The sequence below is a fragment of the Hylobates moloch genome, unplaced genomic scaffold, assembly GCF_009828535.3.
Source record: "Hylobates moloch isolate HMO894 unplaced genomic scaffold, HMol_V3 SCAFFOLD_799, whole genome shotgun sequence".
In the NCBI taxonomy this organism is placed as follows: Eukaryota; Metazoa; Chordata; class Mammalia; order Primates; family Hylobatidae; genus Hylobates; species Hylobates moloch.
The window spans coordinates 1-17,148 of record NW_026653074.1 but is presented as its reverse complement, the minus strand read 5'-3'; the positions used below and the strand labels follow the sequence as shown (position 1 = coordinate 17,148).

General features: G+C 40.9%; 1 protein-coding gene across 1 annotated transcript; it reads right to left on the bottom strand.

The window, feature by feature from the left end:
- Window positions 1–424: 424 nt before the first annotated feature.
- Window positions 425–14,051, bottom strand: LOC116464483 (phosphatidylinositol 3,4,5-trisphosphate 3-phosphatase TPTE2-like). The gene is made up of 7 exons (XM_058435078.1): window positions 13,663–14,051; window positions 12,836–12,897; window positions 10,957–11,037; window positions 7,560–7,665; window positions 5,565–5,644; window positions 1,516–1,608; window positions 425–920 (listed from the first exon to the last, which is right to left on the bottom strand). The coding sequence occupies exons 2-7, from the start codon at window positions 12,881–12,883 to the stop codon at window positions 849–851; spliced, it is 480 nt and encodes a 159-aa protein (XP_058291061.1). The 5' UTR covers window positions 12,884–12,897; window positions 13,663–14,051; the 3' UTR covers window positions 425–848.
- Window positions 14,052–17,148: the final 3,097 nt, after the last annotated feature.

Sequence of the window (17,148 nt, the reverse complement as noted above, 5' to 3'; positions counted from 1 at the left end):
GTTTCTATGGGTTTATATTATATTCATACCTGTTATTTTGAATAAAAGATGTGTTGAACCAGAAGAAAAATGAACAATTGTCATAGTATTTAGGAAGATTCTAAAAAGAAAAAAAAATTTCAAAGTAAAACTGATACCAAGAACTAATCATTCCAAAGAAATTAAAGTTCCTTCCTTTATTCCTTTTTATATTTATCAAACAGTTATAACCATTAAATAGGTAGCACTCTGCAATCTATAACAATACACTCAAGACACAAAGGAGGAGGCTTTAAGAAAATGCTAGTGCATTCTCTTGCTGTTTCTATCAAAATTTTCAAGGAATAGTATTTTTCCCACGATAGGTATTTAATTTAAATGCTGCTATTTGAATCTGGTTTAGATAGTGCCAAACAGACTCTACTAAGGACCTATGCCTACATATACCCAACTACATTGTAGTGAATTCTTATAATTTTTTTGTTGCCTCAGCATCCCTTTTAAATATAAATTGGACTTTCTGATATCAGAAGCGGGGTTCAGTCACCCTCTGCAGTTTCCAGTTCACCTCCTCCCAGTTTCTCCACGTGACTGATCCTGATATCTGCCTTATACAACCTTCTCCTGGTGACCACTTCATTATGGGACAGCTAGATATAACCTACTTGACTCACCCCACAGACCCCCATACTCTGCAGGGACCATGTGGATGTATCAGTGACCACCTCTCAGTCACAGCAGAGACTCATGGCTGCTTGCGTTAAACCAAATTAGACCTCCCCGCAGGACACCTGCTCAGGTAGCACCTTACATCCCAATAAAGGCTTCCACTCTCAGGTCCCTCCCTCTCTCGCTATTGCTCCCACCCATCAGTCGAGCACAGGTCTCCTGGATGGCTCCCCCTTCCAGTTGGCCCTGTGAAGTGTGCTGCCCTCTTCTCTCTGGAATTAATAAAAAACTGCTTTGGTTAGTTCATGTGTTGTATTGTGCTGCCTTCTCTGTTTCACCCAACTGAGTCACCCAAACCTAACTCTCTTTCCAGTCAGTGCTCCCAGCTACTCAGGAGGCTGAGGTGGGAGGATTGCTTGAGCCCAGGAGGTTGAAGCTACAGTTAGCTATGATCACGCCACTGCACTCCAGCCTGGGTGACAGAGTGAGACCCTGTCTCAACTTCTTAATTTTTTAAAAAAGATGCAAAACAAAATGTAATCATTGCTATGCAGTAAAACGTACCTTTGGGTTTTTTCTTTTTTTTTAGCATCTTGGCTTTTACTTTTTTTGTGTTTATTTTGTATTTTTTGTATTTGAGAATACATGTAAATTTAGAAAAATTTAGAAAATTTACAATTTAGAAAAAAAACAAATGAACAAAAATTATTTAAATTACATATGCTCTTTAAAAAAAATCTGTTATAGATCTGATTTATTGTTTTCCTCCCCCTCCCCCTCCCTTGTTGGGAATTGTAGTAAAGCAAATCTTAAAAAATCATTAGACCAGACAAGAACAACGGCAGAGGCTATTTTGTGATTACTCACCGAGGAGAAAAATTGCACTTTCACATCATCATACAGAGGTGGACTGTCGAATACATCAATGAATACTTCGTCTGTTTCAATGTTACGCATTATCTATGAATGAACACACGGAATTGAGAACTATAAACCTAGATAATGGTAACAATGAAGTTCCTTTTCACTTATCGTGACTTCCTGTATTTATCAAGTACTTTTGGTCTCACAGCCCAATCATTACATGCATAAATAATTATTAATAATCTTTTCTAGTTGCAATACTGTTGTTTATGTGTGTGCGTGCATGTGTGTGTGTGTGTGTGTGTGTGTGTGTGTGTGTGTGTTTCGTCTGTGTTTTGTGAGACAGACTCTCACTGTCACCCAGGCTGAAGTGTAGTGGCGTGATCTCGGCTCAGTGCAACCTCTGCCTCCCAGGTTCAAGTGATTCTTATGCCTCAGCCTCCCGAGTAGCTGGGACTATAGGCACATGCCATCACACCCAGCTAATTTTTGTATTTTTAGTAGAGATGGGGTTTCACTGTATTAGCCAGGCTGGTCTCAAACTTCTGGCTTCAAGTGATCTGCACGCCTGGGCCTCCCAAAATGCTGGATTACACGCATGAGCCACTGCACCCGGCCTGTTGTTTATGTCTTTTAAAGGCCAACATGTTTGAGGGTTATCATGAACCACTGTTTTTTGTTTGTTTGTTTGTTTGTTTTGAGACAGAGTCTCACTCTGTCACCAGGCTGGAGTGCAGCGGCATGATCTCGGCTCACTGCAACTTCTGCCTCCCAGGTTCAACTGATTCTCCAGCCTCAGCCTCCCAAGTAGCTGGGACTACAGGCACATGCCACCATGCCCAGCTAATTTTTGTATTTTTAGTAGAGACCAGGTTGGCCAAGATGGTCTCAATCTCTTGACCTCGTGATCCACCCACCCTGGCCTCCCAAAGTGCTGGGATTACAGGTGTGAGCCACCGTGCCCGGCCATGAGGCACTTTTCAAAAGTGCCACACTTTTAAAAAGTATTGAATTTTCTGTTAGACTTTAATCAATTAAATATTATTATTTAATATGTGTCATTTGATTTTCATGTGTTAGGACCTTTTTTTGAGAATACATTAAGAAGCTCAATTTTAAAGCTAGCATTGACATTCAAAAAGCAATGGATAACTTACCATTGTTTTTTATTTTCTAAATAAAAAAACAACAACGGGGGTCTGTAACATTTCGGGGCGTTGGGCCTGCATGCCCCTCCCAAGGGAGGGGGAGAGTGGGGTCCCCCTGCTCATCATGTTTTATCAGAACTCTTGTGTTTGTCAATGGGATCTTTGAACTTGACCAGTGCAGGCTGCTGGATGGAGTGACCAAAGATAGCTCAAGTTTTGGAATGAATGACTTTGAAGCTGTACTAGTTCTTTGACTCACTCTCATAGAAATAATGGCACCCACAATAAGAAAGGTCCATGCTAGGCCCTGTGAAAAACACAAAAGGAGGTGCAGACTCAGTTGGCCCCTTCAGGGAGCTGTACACTTAAGAAACAACAGTAGAATGGTACATAACTCAATCTGTATGATAAAGACTGGGTGTGCTGTTATGCACTACTGGGAGCTAGTTAACAGAAGGTGCAGAATGCAAAAGTTTCATTAAGGAGGTAGAAACTGAATTGGGCATGAAGCAGTTTAGATAAAGGAAGAAGAGCTCTGAAAATAGAATCTAGTACAAATGGAGGGAAAAAGACCAGCAATAACACAAAGTAGAAATTAGAAAAAGGGGCCAGGCGCGGTGGCTCGAGCCTGTAATCCTAGCACTTTGGGAGGCTGACGTGGGCAGATCACCTGCGGTCAGGAGTTTCAGACCAGCCTGACCAACATGGAGAAACCCCGTCTCTACTAATAATACAAAATTAGCCAGGTGTGGTAGCGCATGCCTGTAATCCCAGCTACTTGGGAGGCTGAGGCAGGAGAATCGCTTGAACCCAGAAGGCAGAGTTGTGGTGAGCTGAGATTGTGCCAGGGCACTCCAGCCTGGGCAACAAGAGCAAAACTCTGTCTCAGAAAAAAAAAAAAAAATGGAAAAACAACAAACAATGTCGGGCAGTGTGGCTCATGTTTATAATCCTAGCATGTTGCAAGGTTGAGGTAGACAGGCTGCTTGAGCCCAGGAGTCTGAGACCAGCCTGGGCAACATAGCAAGTCCCAGCCTCTACAAAAAATTTTAAAAATTGGGTGATTGCTTGAGCTCAGGAGGTTGACCTCAGGAGGTTAAGCCATGATCATGCCACTGCACTACAGCCTGGGTGACAGAATGAGACCCTGGCTCAAGAAAAAAAAAAAAAAAAAAAAGGAAAGGAAGGAAAAAAAGAAATAACCAACTAACTAACTAACTAAATTAGAGTTGTGTTCCAAGAGCCGAAAGGGATGACCCGGTTTATTTGGAATGAAGTCTGCTGGTCAAGCTACTGATGGAAAAAAGCTCAGGTATTACGTTAGGGCTATTATATCTTAAGAGCTCAAAAGCCAAGGAAATAAGAGAGAAGTTGTTGAAAAATATGGTGGAGCATTTCCTATGTGACAAAGAGGCCTGATAATTATCACATATAACACTTATTTAGTGATTTATAGTTTACAAAGAAACTTTATATATATTATCTAATTTAATTCCCATTACGCTTGGATGTGATATTTATTTTACAGATAAGGATGTTGAGCCAAAGGTGTTAACTGGCTCTGACCACGGGCACACAGTGTGTCTTCTGCTCTACCTACAATTTTTCATAATGAGAGCAATATTTCAGGATTCTATACATTGCATTATATAAGGAGAAAGAAAGGTTAAGGAGACCACTGCAGAAATCTAGGCATGAGCAAAGGAGATTCTGGACAATTAGTGGCAGTGAGAACAGAAAGGAAGGAGAATATAGAAAACTGTCAAAGGCATAATCAACAGAGATTGATGACTAACTGGATTTAGGGGGCCAAGGCAAAGAGAATCAAAGCCCAAGGCGTAAGTGGAAGAATGCCGGTGCCATTTGCAGAAGCAGAGAGAAAGCTCCTTGATAACTCAGACTGGCTAATGCCTTTGAGTTGGAGAGGAAATTGTTCATGTCGTAGCTCCTGCATCTACCACTCAGTGGGTGCTCATAAATAGCTGTTCAGCAAATGAACAAATCATAGTTGAAGTAAGGGGAATGGGTCATCCTTTAACTAAGAGTAAAGCATTTGCTAAGAACAGAAAGCCAAGGGTCAGGCCTGGGTGAATGCCCTCAGTCGGGAGAGGCCAAAAAAGCGGGGGTCGGCGGGGAGGGGGTGGTGGGGAATAGGGTTAGTAATAGGAGAATTTGAGACAAAGGCCTGGGTAGGAATTCTAAAAGTTTATGGTTATTAGACCATGAAGGATGCTTTCTTACTGTTTCAGAAAAGGTATATAGTTTTAGGCATTTCTTCATTGTAGCAAAACATTTGACTACCAGGTCCCTTTTGCTTTGGATAAAGAGGTTCCTCCCCAGTTCATCCACTCTTGCATAGTTTCTCACAGGGTCATCCCACACAACCTCTGACTTAGAATCACTTGGGACATTGCTAAGTCTATAGATTCCTGGGCTCCATTCCAGATTTCCCGAATCATACTTTGGGGGTACAACCTAGGAATGTAAATCTTTACAAGCTCCTCAGTGGTTTTCATGCACACTAAACTTTTAGAATCAGTGCTATATAATAAAAGATCAAATGACTGAGAAGAAGAGAATATGGCTAAAAATGACCAGATATGTAAATTAAAATCCTTAATACATTCCTGGGAACACGCTCAGCGTTTGCAGAAGTGTGAAAGGCAAAGCAACACTGACCAGAAATAAATTCTGGAAAGCACCCTGAAAAAACTGTTTTGAACAAACAGGTGAATTTGTCTCTGGTTTGCATCCAAATCCAGTGACACCAAGTTGGATGGTAACCAGAAAGCATTATAGAATCTCTCTGTGGTGAGTGATAGTTTAGGGAGGTGAACATTGCTGGTTTGACATTCAGCCTTAAAACAAACATCAGATTTTTTCAATTCACATGTTTTCTCTTACCCAACAATATCTTGATGAAGTACTGGAAAAGACAACCTTTTTCTCCATTGCTATTTGGACTTTTAGATCACATATATCACCTGTTCCAACAAAACGAAATTAAAAAGTTAGGTTGGTTAGCGTGAAGATCAATATGTCTCACCAATTAACATCATGGATTAAAAAGAGAAAAAATTATCCAAGCTAACAATGTATCAATAGTTACTTATTTGGTCTTGCATGGATTTTGTCTTTGAAAGACAAGGCTTCAAGCCTAGTTCTGTCTCCTAAAGCAGATTTTATAAGACTAGAGAAGAGAAAAAAAATACATATAGTTCAGCTTCAAAGACTTAGAATCCCATCACTTTATCTTTCCAGAAAAAATATTTAGGGAAGCTAGGCCAGGCATGGTGGCTCACACCTGTAATCCTAGCACTTTGGGAGGGCGAGGTGGGTGGACTACTTGAGGTCAGGAGTTCTAAACCAGCATGGCCAAGATGGTGAAACTCCATCTCTACTAAAAATACAAAAATTAGCCAGGCGTGGTGGCACATGCCTGTAATCCTAGCTACTCGGGAGGCTGAGACAGGAGAATTGCTTGAACCCAGGAGGCAGAGGCTGCAGTGAGCCGAGATCACACCACTGCACTCCAGCCTGGGTGACAAAACAAGACTCTTGTCTCCAAAAAAAAAAGAAAAAGAAAATTCAGGGAAGGCGACTTGCAACCTTTCTTGCTAACATGTTGCTTTCTTCAGACTTCTAATCATAATGATTCTTAATAATAAATACTGTAGTTTAACTACTTGGGCCCTACTTTAAGGCCAGTTCCTGATGCAATCTCTATAAAAGTACAGGATAGTTACATCCAAAAATTCCCGTGTTGTTCAGTATATATTTACAGACAAAGGCTCTCTTGTTCCTTTTCTTCCAATTCAAATGACTCACTCCCCTTAGCGTTTCCTCAAAGACTTGGTTTCTCAGCCAATTAACTTTTTTATTGCTTTCCTCTCAACTCTACATTAATTTTAATTTAAATATGCACAAAACTAAAGGTAGAGAATTAAAACATTTTAATAAACGAGTGTATTAATTATCTTTGATTGCTCATCTCATATGCTGTTCGTTTTCTTTTCATTTAATTTTGTTTTCACTAACACCATGATATTCATTTGTCATTAGAAATCACAGTTTCTTGCCTCAGTTCCCTCTTTCCCATTCCAGGTGCAGAACTTCTTTCTATTGATGTCTACCAGAAATCAGTGAAATGTAGAACTAAACTCAGAAGGCTAAAAATAGTAGGCTGTCTGTGTGGACACCAGCATCCTGGCCCCACGGCACCTGTAACACCCAGCACTGGCACCATCTCAGGTCCACAAGCTGCTAGAAGAGGTTTGCTTTAGCGGTTCTGAAGCATCGCCTCCCTGCTACCTCTCTGGCAGTGGGAGTGGTGAGGCCCCATCCCTTCCACACAGACACATCCTGCTTTCCCGCCTCCCCTGAGTGTAAGCTGGGAGTGAGAGGGTTACAGATGGAGGAGAGAGGGGAAAGGGGAGCCCAGGGTGAGGAGAAAAAAATATGCCTCTAAAAGAAGGTGAGAAAATGATACAATACGGAGACACCTCCACCAAGGCGAACTCTGAACTAGCGATGGTTCTGAGAAATAAGCAGGCTTGAGGGCACATGGGTCCTCCTCCTCCCTCATCAGAGGCTCCCTCTGCCTGGAAAAGTCCACCCTGGGTTGAGACCAGAGGAGCAATGAGAACAGGAGAGATGGGAAGGGGATGAAGTCCCCCAAATTGGTGATGGAAAAGAAAAAGTGAAGAACATCTAAGGGCTGGCAATCAATGGGCAATTGCAGGAGGAGGGGCATACGTAAGCAGCAGTTCCTGTGTGCGGATATGTAAAAAGACAGGGATGAGTTAGGCTCATCTGTACACACAACTATGAGCAAAACCCTCCCAGAGTGGGGACATTGGCCCTCCTGCCCAGTTCTTCAATTATACATAAAGCACTTACCACAAAAAGAATAAATAATGAATCTTTTTACAAAGAGTATCCGTCTTGGAGGGAGATTCCAGTTGTAAAGATGTTTCACTTGTGCAAAATATCCAACATATCTATTCTGAAAAGCAACAGAAATCTTCCTTTAAGTGGAGATGAAATGTCTAAAGTCAGCATTCCTTTTTGGTTTTTTTTTTTTGCATAAAGCTTGTTAATGGAGGTAAGTAATTAAGAAAACATTTACTGGATGCCATTATATAACTAGACATTTTTAGGGATGCTGCCCCACAACTATCTACCTTGAGGGAAAAATACTGAATTCAGTGCAATGGGGAAGTAACAAGGATGGAGCCAGGCCCTGTTCATAGGCTGCTTATGGTTGAGAGGGCAACTAATCAGAAGCACAACAAAACAGTTACAGCATCATCAGTGTCCAGATAGAAGCTTAGTTCTGACTGAGTTAGAGGAAGGCTTGTGGTTTGGTGAAGAGCAGCTTCCTGGGCATGAGAGAATGGTGTAAGTGAAAACTCCAGAGGAATACCTCCAAACCTCAGTAGCAGCTTTCCCGTCATTCTTCTCTTGTTCCTGACAGCTAGAATTTCTTCACTTTGCATTTCCTCAATTCTGTTTTCTCAAGGAAGCCCTGGAATTCTCTTAGCCTTGTCCTTTCTCTGGGGCAAGCTGTTCACAACGGCTCTCCCCTGAATCTTTCTTCAAGGTATTGAAGAGCTCTGGTACTGAATCAACTGGTTCAGAATTCAAAAGTTGGCCATCATGATGGCTCCCGCCTGTAATCCCAGCACTTCGAGAGGCTGAGGTGGGCAGATCACCAGGCATCAGGAGTTTGAGACCAGCCTCGCCAACAGGGTGAAGCCCTGTCTCTACTAAAATTACAAAAATAGGCCATGCGTGGTGATGGGCACCTATAATCCCAGCCACTCGGGAGGCTGAGGCAGGAGAATCGCTTGAACCCAAGAGGTCGAGGTTGCAGTGAGCTGAGATTGCACCACTGCACTCTAGTCTGGGCGACAGAGCGAGACTCTGTCTCAAAAATTAAAAACAAAACAAAACTCATAAGTTCACAGACTGTTCCTTACCCATTGGGAAATGTTCATTAAAGTAACTAACTGCCATACTTCCCTTTAGAAAGGGCCAGTCATGAGACAGGCTCATGAAAGTTCTTAACTTAGGAGTAGATGTAGTCAGTAGAATGGCCCACAACGCAGGATCAGAATGTGATGGTGTCTGAGAATCGCCACCAGACACAGAGGGCACTCTGTCCTGAGCTCTTGCCAACACAACTCTCAAACGTGCAGCTGAGTCCCTGTGTTGCTTTTTCGGGGAATCAGAAGAGATTCAGCTGCAGCTTTTGATGTGCTAGTTCTGGACTAAAGTTAGGGAAACTGTGCACAACTGCAGAAGAAATGAGGATGGGGAGATTTGTGGGGAGAGTTGTTGAAGGAGCTCCATCTAGCATCCCCTTAGCTTCTGCCACTAGATTCTCCACCTTTCCCTAAGGGCTGTAAACCACCAGGGCCCTCAAGTTGCTTGTGCTCCCACGCTTCCTTCTCCTACAACTTATAACAACATGGACTTGTAGTAGAAATTAATACAACCAACACATAGAAGGCGCTCACTACAAACAAAAAGATATTATGAGAAAAGGGTGGAAAGATGGGTAAGCCATGGCCTTTGCCTTTAAAGGGGATACAGAAGTCACCACTTCAAATAACTAGAGAATGATGCAAAGTGAGGTAGTCCCTAAAAGAAACACAAAGGGCTCTAAGAATTGAAAAAGCAAGAGACTACTTCGGGCTGAGAAGGGAAAGGGACTCTAGGAAAAGGGGCACGAGCAATGGCATGAGGGTATCAAGTGTCCACAGGCTGGGAAAGGGCACACAGTCTAAATGTGTTGGAGTATGGGATGTGTGCATGCACATAGCAGAAGAGAAGGTTGGAAAAGTCAAAGTGTGGCTCTTGAGTGCCAGGTTGAAACGTTTAGTTTATTGCCATTGGCAGTGGGGACATAGTATGGATTTTGAGCATGGGAATGGCATGATTAGGGCTGCACTTCAGTAAATTAACCTATCACTTTTAGCTTAGGGTCTATGACTATCTTCGTTTTGTTTTGTTTTGTTTTGGGCTTGGGTGTGGGAGAAAAGTATCAGTGGATAAGGCTGAGTTCTTTTGGCCCAAACTAAAGGTTTAGGGCCAGTAGTTAGAGTGTTCTTCTAACGGGGCCAAGAGTACTTACTCAGCTCCCACCACTTAAAGAAAAACTCATTTGCAGCCACATCCGAATCCATTTAGGAATTCCCAACCCGCTCTCACTTCAGTTTCAGGGGCAATATAGAAAAGGCAACAATATAAATGAGAAAACGTGCACAGCAAGGGCTTCAGAGACTGACATCTAGATTTCAGTCCTTGGTTCAAAAGTTACTTTCTCTGAACCTCAATTTCCTAATTTGTAAGATGAGAATCATAGTAGTGCCTACTCATAGAGTTACTGAGAATATTAAATAAAATAGTGAATATAGAACTCAGAATAGTTCAGCAACGTCTAGAATGTTGTAAATGCTATAGGATAAACATCCTGGTTTCTGCAATAAACAAATTACAAGTAAAAAAAACGGTGAGAAATCTATGAACTTAGATTCTTAAAAGAGACTTAGGAGACACAGCAACCAAATGAAATGTGTGGACTTTGTTTGAATTCTGATTAAACAAACTAAATTTTCAAAGATATTAAGACAATTTTGGAAAGAAACATGGACTACAAATTTGATATTAAGGATTTTTAAGGTATAATATTTTTAGATATGATAAAAAGTGTTAAGGTTTTCTGTTGTTGTTTTAAGAGTACATAAATGTCATACTAAAATGCTGTGAGATAAAATGACCTGACGACTGAAATTTCCTTTAAAATAACTCAGATTTAGGGAAAGCAAGAGTGGAGAGTGGGGTTGGGGGGTGTGAGTGGAGTGGGAAAAGAATGGATGAAACGTGGCTGGCTACAGGCTGAAATGACTGTTGCAGCAATGTGATGACTATATGAGGATATATTTTTTACATTGAAATCAAAGGCTGGTGATTTTAGACACACTTCAGGGTCCTGGAGCCTTGGGTACTGGACCTTCCTACTTCGGGAAAATAATCAACTCCTGAGCTCCGTAAACAATAACCAGTACAGAATAGAAAGCAGGATTCTCTGAGGAGAAGCCAGAGTCCCCAGCATGTGGGCAGCACCTGAAGCGTGACCCTCAGACTCAGGGAGGGACCAAGGCCTGTTGCAGGGCACCCAGCTGCTGCTGCCTGATCACCAAAGGAGAAGAGTCTAAAATGAAACCAAGTAACAGGTGGCAATCTTAACCCGCTCCCCTAAAAATCTCCCATTTTTAAAAAGAAAACTTACCTGAGAAGGAGTTTCTACTCCCTGAAATTTACTGCTGTGGGTTTTATCTGTTCGCCTTTCTCCAAAATAATACAGGCTTTCCTACAAAAAAGAGTACAATCCAACCATGGTTCATCTGCACTCTTTCCTTTCCTCTATTAGGTACCCTTAGTGTTTCTACGCCCACCTTCTTTCCTAAAGTCAGTGATTTTGTTTGTTTGTTTGTTTTTTGGTAGAGTCTTGCTCTGCAACCCAGACTGGAGTACAGTGGCAGGATCTAAGCTCACTGCAACCTCTGCCTCCTGGGTTCAAGTGATTCTCCTGCCTCAGCCTTCTGAGTAGCTGGAACTACAGGTGTGTACCATCATGCCCAGCTAATTTTTTGTATTTTTAGTAGAGATAGGGGTTTCACCATGTTGACCAGGCTGCTCTCAAACTCCTGACCTCAAGAGATCCGCCTGCCTCAGCCTCCCAAAGTGCTGGGATTACAGGCGTGAGCCACCCGTGCCTGGCCGCAGTGATCTTTGGGCAGAGGCTACGGAAAATAACAAAATTAGGACTTCTCTCATTCAAGGATTCATACATTCATAAAATTTTAGAGCTGGAAAAACCTTAGAAAGCATCTGGTCCAACCCTTCTTTCCATATTACAAATGACAACACTGAGACCAAAAGAAAACCAAGCAATCTGCCATGGAAATGCTGCAGCCAGTTAGAAGCGGCACAGGCCTGGCATACAGGTCCCTGGGTCTCAGTCTAGGTCTCTGGATGAATGGCTGTCAATGACTTTCAAACCTTTTGTATTTTAAGCTGCAATCCACATTAATAAACCTAGGACACACACACACACATACACACACACACACACACACACACACACACAATATTTAAACCTTTTGATATTTTCTATTCTGCTCTATTCCATTTTATTTTTAAAAGATGTCAGTTACAACCCAGTAACCTTATTTTACAACTCACTGATAAATCATGATCCATAGCTTGAAAAACACTATCCTAGAACATCCATTTTCAAAATCTGTGTATCTCAAATTAGAGAAACCAAAGGTGGTGGAATTGGAGTGCTGGGCACTGTGCATAACCACCACCTCTTCCCTAGACTGTAGGCCAAACAACTCAAGCAGAGCTGCTGGAAATGGTAGCATCTCAGCAAGAAAATGGCAGAAAGAAAAATGAATGAGAACTCTGCTTTAAGTAGAAACAGCCCACCTTGTCTTATCAGAAATTTCTAGAGGTCACAGACTCCACATGTATTGACTAAGCAAAGATATTTACATTCAGGAGAGGCTTTGTTTTGAGTTGCGAAATGTTGCTTTTTATCTACCTAAGAGTTGGGAGGTTGGGCAAGGCCCTGGAGAATTTATCTAATTAAGCTTGATACTATTCTCACGAGGAAGGAAGAAGTCATGGGACTGGCAGGAGTAACAGCAGGGCCAGGTGAAGTGAGGGAAGCATCTTGATCACTGAATTTTTTTAATCTGTGTAACATGGCTTTACTCCCCTCACCTTAATCCTGCCCCATCAGGTCTTGTCTGTATTTAAAATGTTGATATTGTATACATCATAGATTTTTTGCATTAATTTTTATTAAAATATTGCATTAAAATTATTTATTTTAATTATTACACTTTTTAGCATTCCCTTAAATTTTGCACCTCATTGACCTCACTCTAGTCCTGGCCCAAAGAGATTCTGAAATCAGCTACTAACTAGTGCACGTTAGACAAGAAAGTATCAAAAACAGACTTACTAAAGACTGCTTCTCTAATTACAATTTTACTAAGCACCATGACTAAACTATCATCTTAATGTCCTACCAGTGATGTTTCAGAACTAGCAAACTCAATCATCATAAGACAAAGTTTGTAGAACATCTTTCATACCTCTGCAGTTAAAAATATTTCAGAGGCAATAAGGAAAGCGCAAACCATAGTGCCGGTTCTTCCTAGAAAAGAAAAGAAGTTAGTTCAAGGAACATACATGGTATACAAATACACTCAGAAATATTCAAGGAGTGCATTTTAAGTTGATTTTCTTTCTTTTTTTTTGAGACAGGGTCTTGCTGTGTCAGGCAGGCTGGAGTGCAGTGGCACAATCTTGGCTCATTGCAACCTCCGCCTCACAGGTGAAAAATACGCAAATTACATTTACAGTAAAAATATCTCTCACCATCTCTCCACAAAAGGACACGATGAGGTTTTTACTAAATCTATAACAAAGCAACAATTCATGTCTTTTATAATTTTTTTTGGATAATAGTAAAAAAGAAATTCCCAACTCATTTAATACATTAATATAACTGATTCCAAAATTGCACATATACAGTAGAAGATATTTTTACACCAGTCTCACATATAAATGTAGATTTTAAAATATACACATATTTTCAAAGTGAATTCAGCAATGTAGAAACACCATGTATCAACACCAAGTGCCATTTCTCTTAAGGATGCAAGGATGTTTTTTCCAAGATGGCAGATTACAGGCTTTTAGCATGCCTCAGTCATTTGGAAATAGCAAGCAAGTACATAAAGACCAACTCTGTGAGCTTTAATTCAAGAAAGAAAATGGCAATTCCCCGGAATTATGAAGGACATCCCAGATCCCGGGGAGGACAATGCAGGCAAGCAGCCCTCAGGAAGCATTCGGCTGATAAAAGTGAGTGAAGCCTCAGTCTGTGAGAGAGGCAGACAGCATGCCTCTGTCTCACCTTTCCACTGGAGATCCACGCAACCCGGGCAGAGGAAGAGATTGTTTCTCCCAAGCCTTGGAGCTCACTTGAGGAGAGACTTGAAGACTTTGTGGGGGAAAGACACAGGGAAACGCTGCCGGCATTTTCCCAAACCTGGACTGGGAGAAGGACAACACTGGGGGATCTTTCCTATCCGGCTCCACCCATCTTGTGCCCCCAATCCCCCTACCCCTAGGGATGAGGGAGCTCAGATTAATGTGTACTCAGGAAATCAGCCCATTGCCTGGGGCAACAGAGAGCTCCTCCCAATAAACAAGGATCAAGAACATAGCCAGCAGCACTGGCAACAGCCAGCTCTTACCCATGGCGCCATCTACTGGCTTGTAGGTCAAACCACACACCCAATATAAAACCTGCTGACAGAAGGCATAGGTCTACAGAAGCAAAGCCAAAAGACCCTACCTAGCAGGCTCTACAGTCACACCCCCTAGGGAGGAGGGAAAGGGAAAGAAGAAAAAAATAACAATAATATTATAGGAAAGGAAAGAAAAAGAAAAAATCCTACCCAAACAAAAATAATTACACAAATTAGAAGTGCTAGCATCTCTAGATGAGAAGGACCAACGCAAGAATTCTGGCACCATGAGAAATCTGAATGTAGTGACACTACCAAAGGATCACACTAGCTCTCTGGCAATGCTTCCTACCAAAATGAAAACTCAGAGATGACAATAAACAATTCAAAGCTTGGGTTGCAAGGAAGCTCAGTGAGATTCAAGGTTGAAATCAACAGAAATAAACTTCTACATCAGTCCAGAAAATGAAGGAAGAGATAAACATCTTAATAAGAAATCAATCAGAACTTCTGGAATTAAAAAAACTCACTTAAGGAATTTCAAAATACAACTGAAAGCTTTATCAATAGACTGGACAAAGTAGAAAACATAATTTCAGAGCTTGAAGACTGGTCTTTTGAACTAAGCCAGTCAGACAAAAATAAAGAAAAAAGATTTTTTAAAAGTGAAGAAAGTCAGAAATGGGAGATGTAAAGTGACCAAACCTATGAATTACTGGCATGCCCTAGAGAGAAAGAGAAAAAGAAAACAACCTGGAAAACATATTTGATGGAATAATTCAAGAAAATTTCTTGAATCTTGCTAGATAGACATCTAAGTACAATAAAGTCAGACAGCACCTGCAAGATACTGTAAAAAATGAATATTACCAAGGCATATACTCACCAGACTGTCCAAGGTCACTGTCAAAGAAAAAGCCCTAAAGGCACTGGAGAAAAAGGCCAGATCACATACAAAGGTAGCCCTATCAGGATAACAGCCAAATCCAACAGCACATCAAAAAGTTCACAATCAAGTAAGCTTCATTTCAAGAATACAAGGTTCAGCATATGCAAACCAATAAATGTGATTCACCACACAAACAGAATTAAACAGAAACCACATGATCATCTCAATAGATGCAGGAAAAAAAGCTTTTGATAAAATTCAACATCTTTCTTGATTAAAAAAAAATACTGAAGAAACTAGGAATCAAAGGAACATACTTCAAAATAGAGCCATGGGCCAGGTGCAGTGGCTCACATCTGTAATCCCAGCACTTTGGGAGGCCAAGGCAGGCAGATCACTTGAGGTCAGGAGTTCAAGACCAGCCTGGCCAACATAGTGGAACTCCGTCTTTACTAAAAATACAAAAATTAGCCGGGCATGGTGGTGCGCACCTGTAATCCCAGTGACTCAGAAGGCTGAGGCAGGAGAATCGCTTGAACCCAGGAGGCGGAGGTTGCAGTGACCGAGATTGCACCACTGCATTCCAGCCTGGGTGACAGAGCAAGACTCCATCTCAAAAAAAAAAAAAACAGGCTGGGCATGGTGGCTCATGCCTGTAATCCCAGCACTTTGGGAGGCTGAGGTGGGTGGATCACCTGAGGTCAGGGATTCGAGAGCAGCCTGGCCATCTTGGTGAAACCCTATCTCTACTAAATACAAAAATTAGCTGGGCGTGGTCGCAGGCGCTTGTAATCCCAGCTACTTGGGAGGCTGAACCAGGAGAATCGCTTGAACCTGGGAGGTGGAGGTTGCAGTGAGCCAAGACTGAGCCATTGCACTCTAGCCTGGGCAACAAGAGCAAAACTCCATCTCAAAAAAAAAAAAAAAAAAAAGAAATCATTTCCTTTGCAGCATCATGGATGCTGCTGAAGTCATTATCCTGAGCAAATTAATGCAGGAACAAAAAACCAAATACCATATGTTCTCACTCATAAGTGAAAGCTAAACAATGGGTGCTCATGGACATCAAGGTGGCAATAATGGACACTGGGGAGTTCTAGAGGGGGCACAGCAGAAAAGGGCACAGGTTGAAAAACTAACTATTGGGTCCTGTGCTCAGTACCTGGGTGATGTGATCAATCATACCCCAAACCTCAGCATCACACAATATTACCAATAAACCTGCATATGTACTTCCAAATCTAAAAGTTAATTTATACCAAAAATCTAAGCTCAAAAAGAAAAAAAAAAGTCTTTTGCCCATTAAAAAACAAATAATAAAAAATACAAGAATCATCCTATATCAGAAATCTATATTAATGCAATTGATCATATTCATTGATTAAAGAAGACACACCTTACAATTATCTCAATTAATGCAGGAAAAAGCATTCACTAAAATTCAGCTTGCGCCTGTGACTTTAAAAATTAACAACAACTAGGAAACTTCCTTAACTCAACAAAGAGAATCTACCAAAATACCTACCAGGAACATCATATTAATGACATAATATTGACAGCATTTTCTTTAAAGCCTGGAATTAAACAAAAATGCCCTCTCTTCACTGCTTCCATTTAACAGTATACTGCAGAGCCTAACCAGTGTAAAAAGTCAGTGTAGTTAAGTAAATCTTTAGAATAACTCCTTAATCTAATGAGAGAGTTTAGGAAGATTTCTAGATGCAGGCTCAACATAGACAAAAATTAATAGCTAAGTCAAGGATGCAGGTTGAAATCTTTAGAGTAATTACTAAAAACATAGAAAGGGAGTGTATGACCTCCAAGGTAATGACAGAGGGTGAGAAGGAAAGAATTATATTATTAAAATTCAATCGAACGAAAACAGAATGTCAGTAGGAAAATAGAAGAGTTAAATAAAATAGATGTACATAGAACGCTGTTCTCAACAATGCATAATACATGTTATTTTCAAATGTACAGAAAACATTTGACAATATCGACCAAATTCTGGGCCATAAAGCAAGTCTAAACAAATTTCAAAGAACTAAAAAAGAAAAAAATACATAGTATGTTCTGTGTCCACAACACAATATAATCAGAAATCAAAAATTTAAAGATAAATACAAAATTCTCATATGTTTGGAAATAAGGAAGTATACTTCTACATAACTCATGGGTCAAAAAAAGAAAAACAAGCACAAAGTTGGAAAATAGTTTGAACTAAGTAAAATAAAAACACTACAAATAAAAATTTATGGGA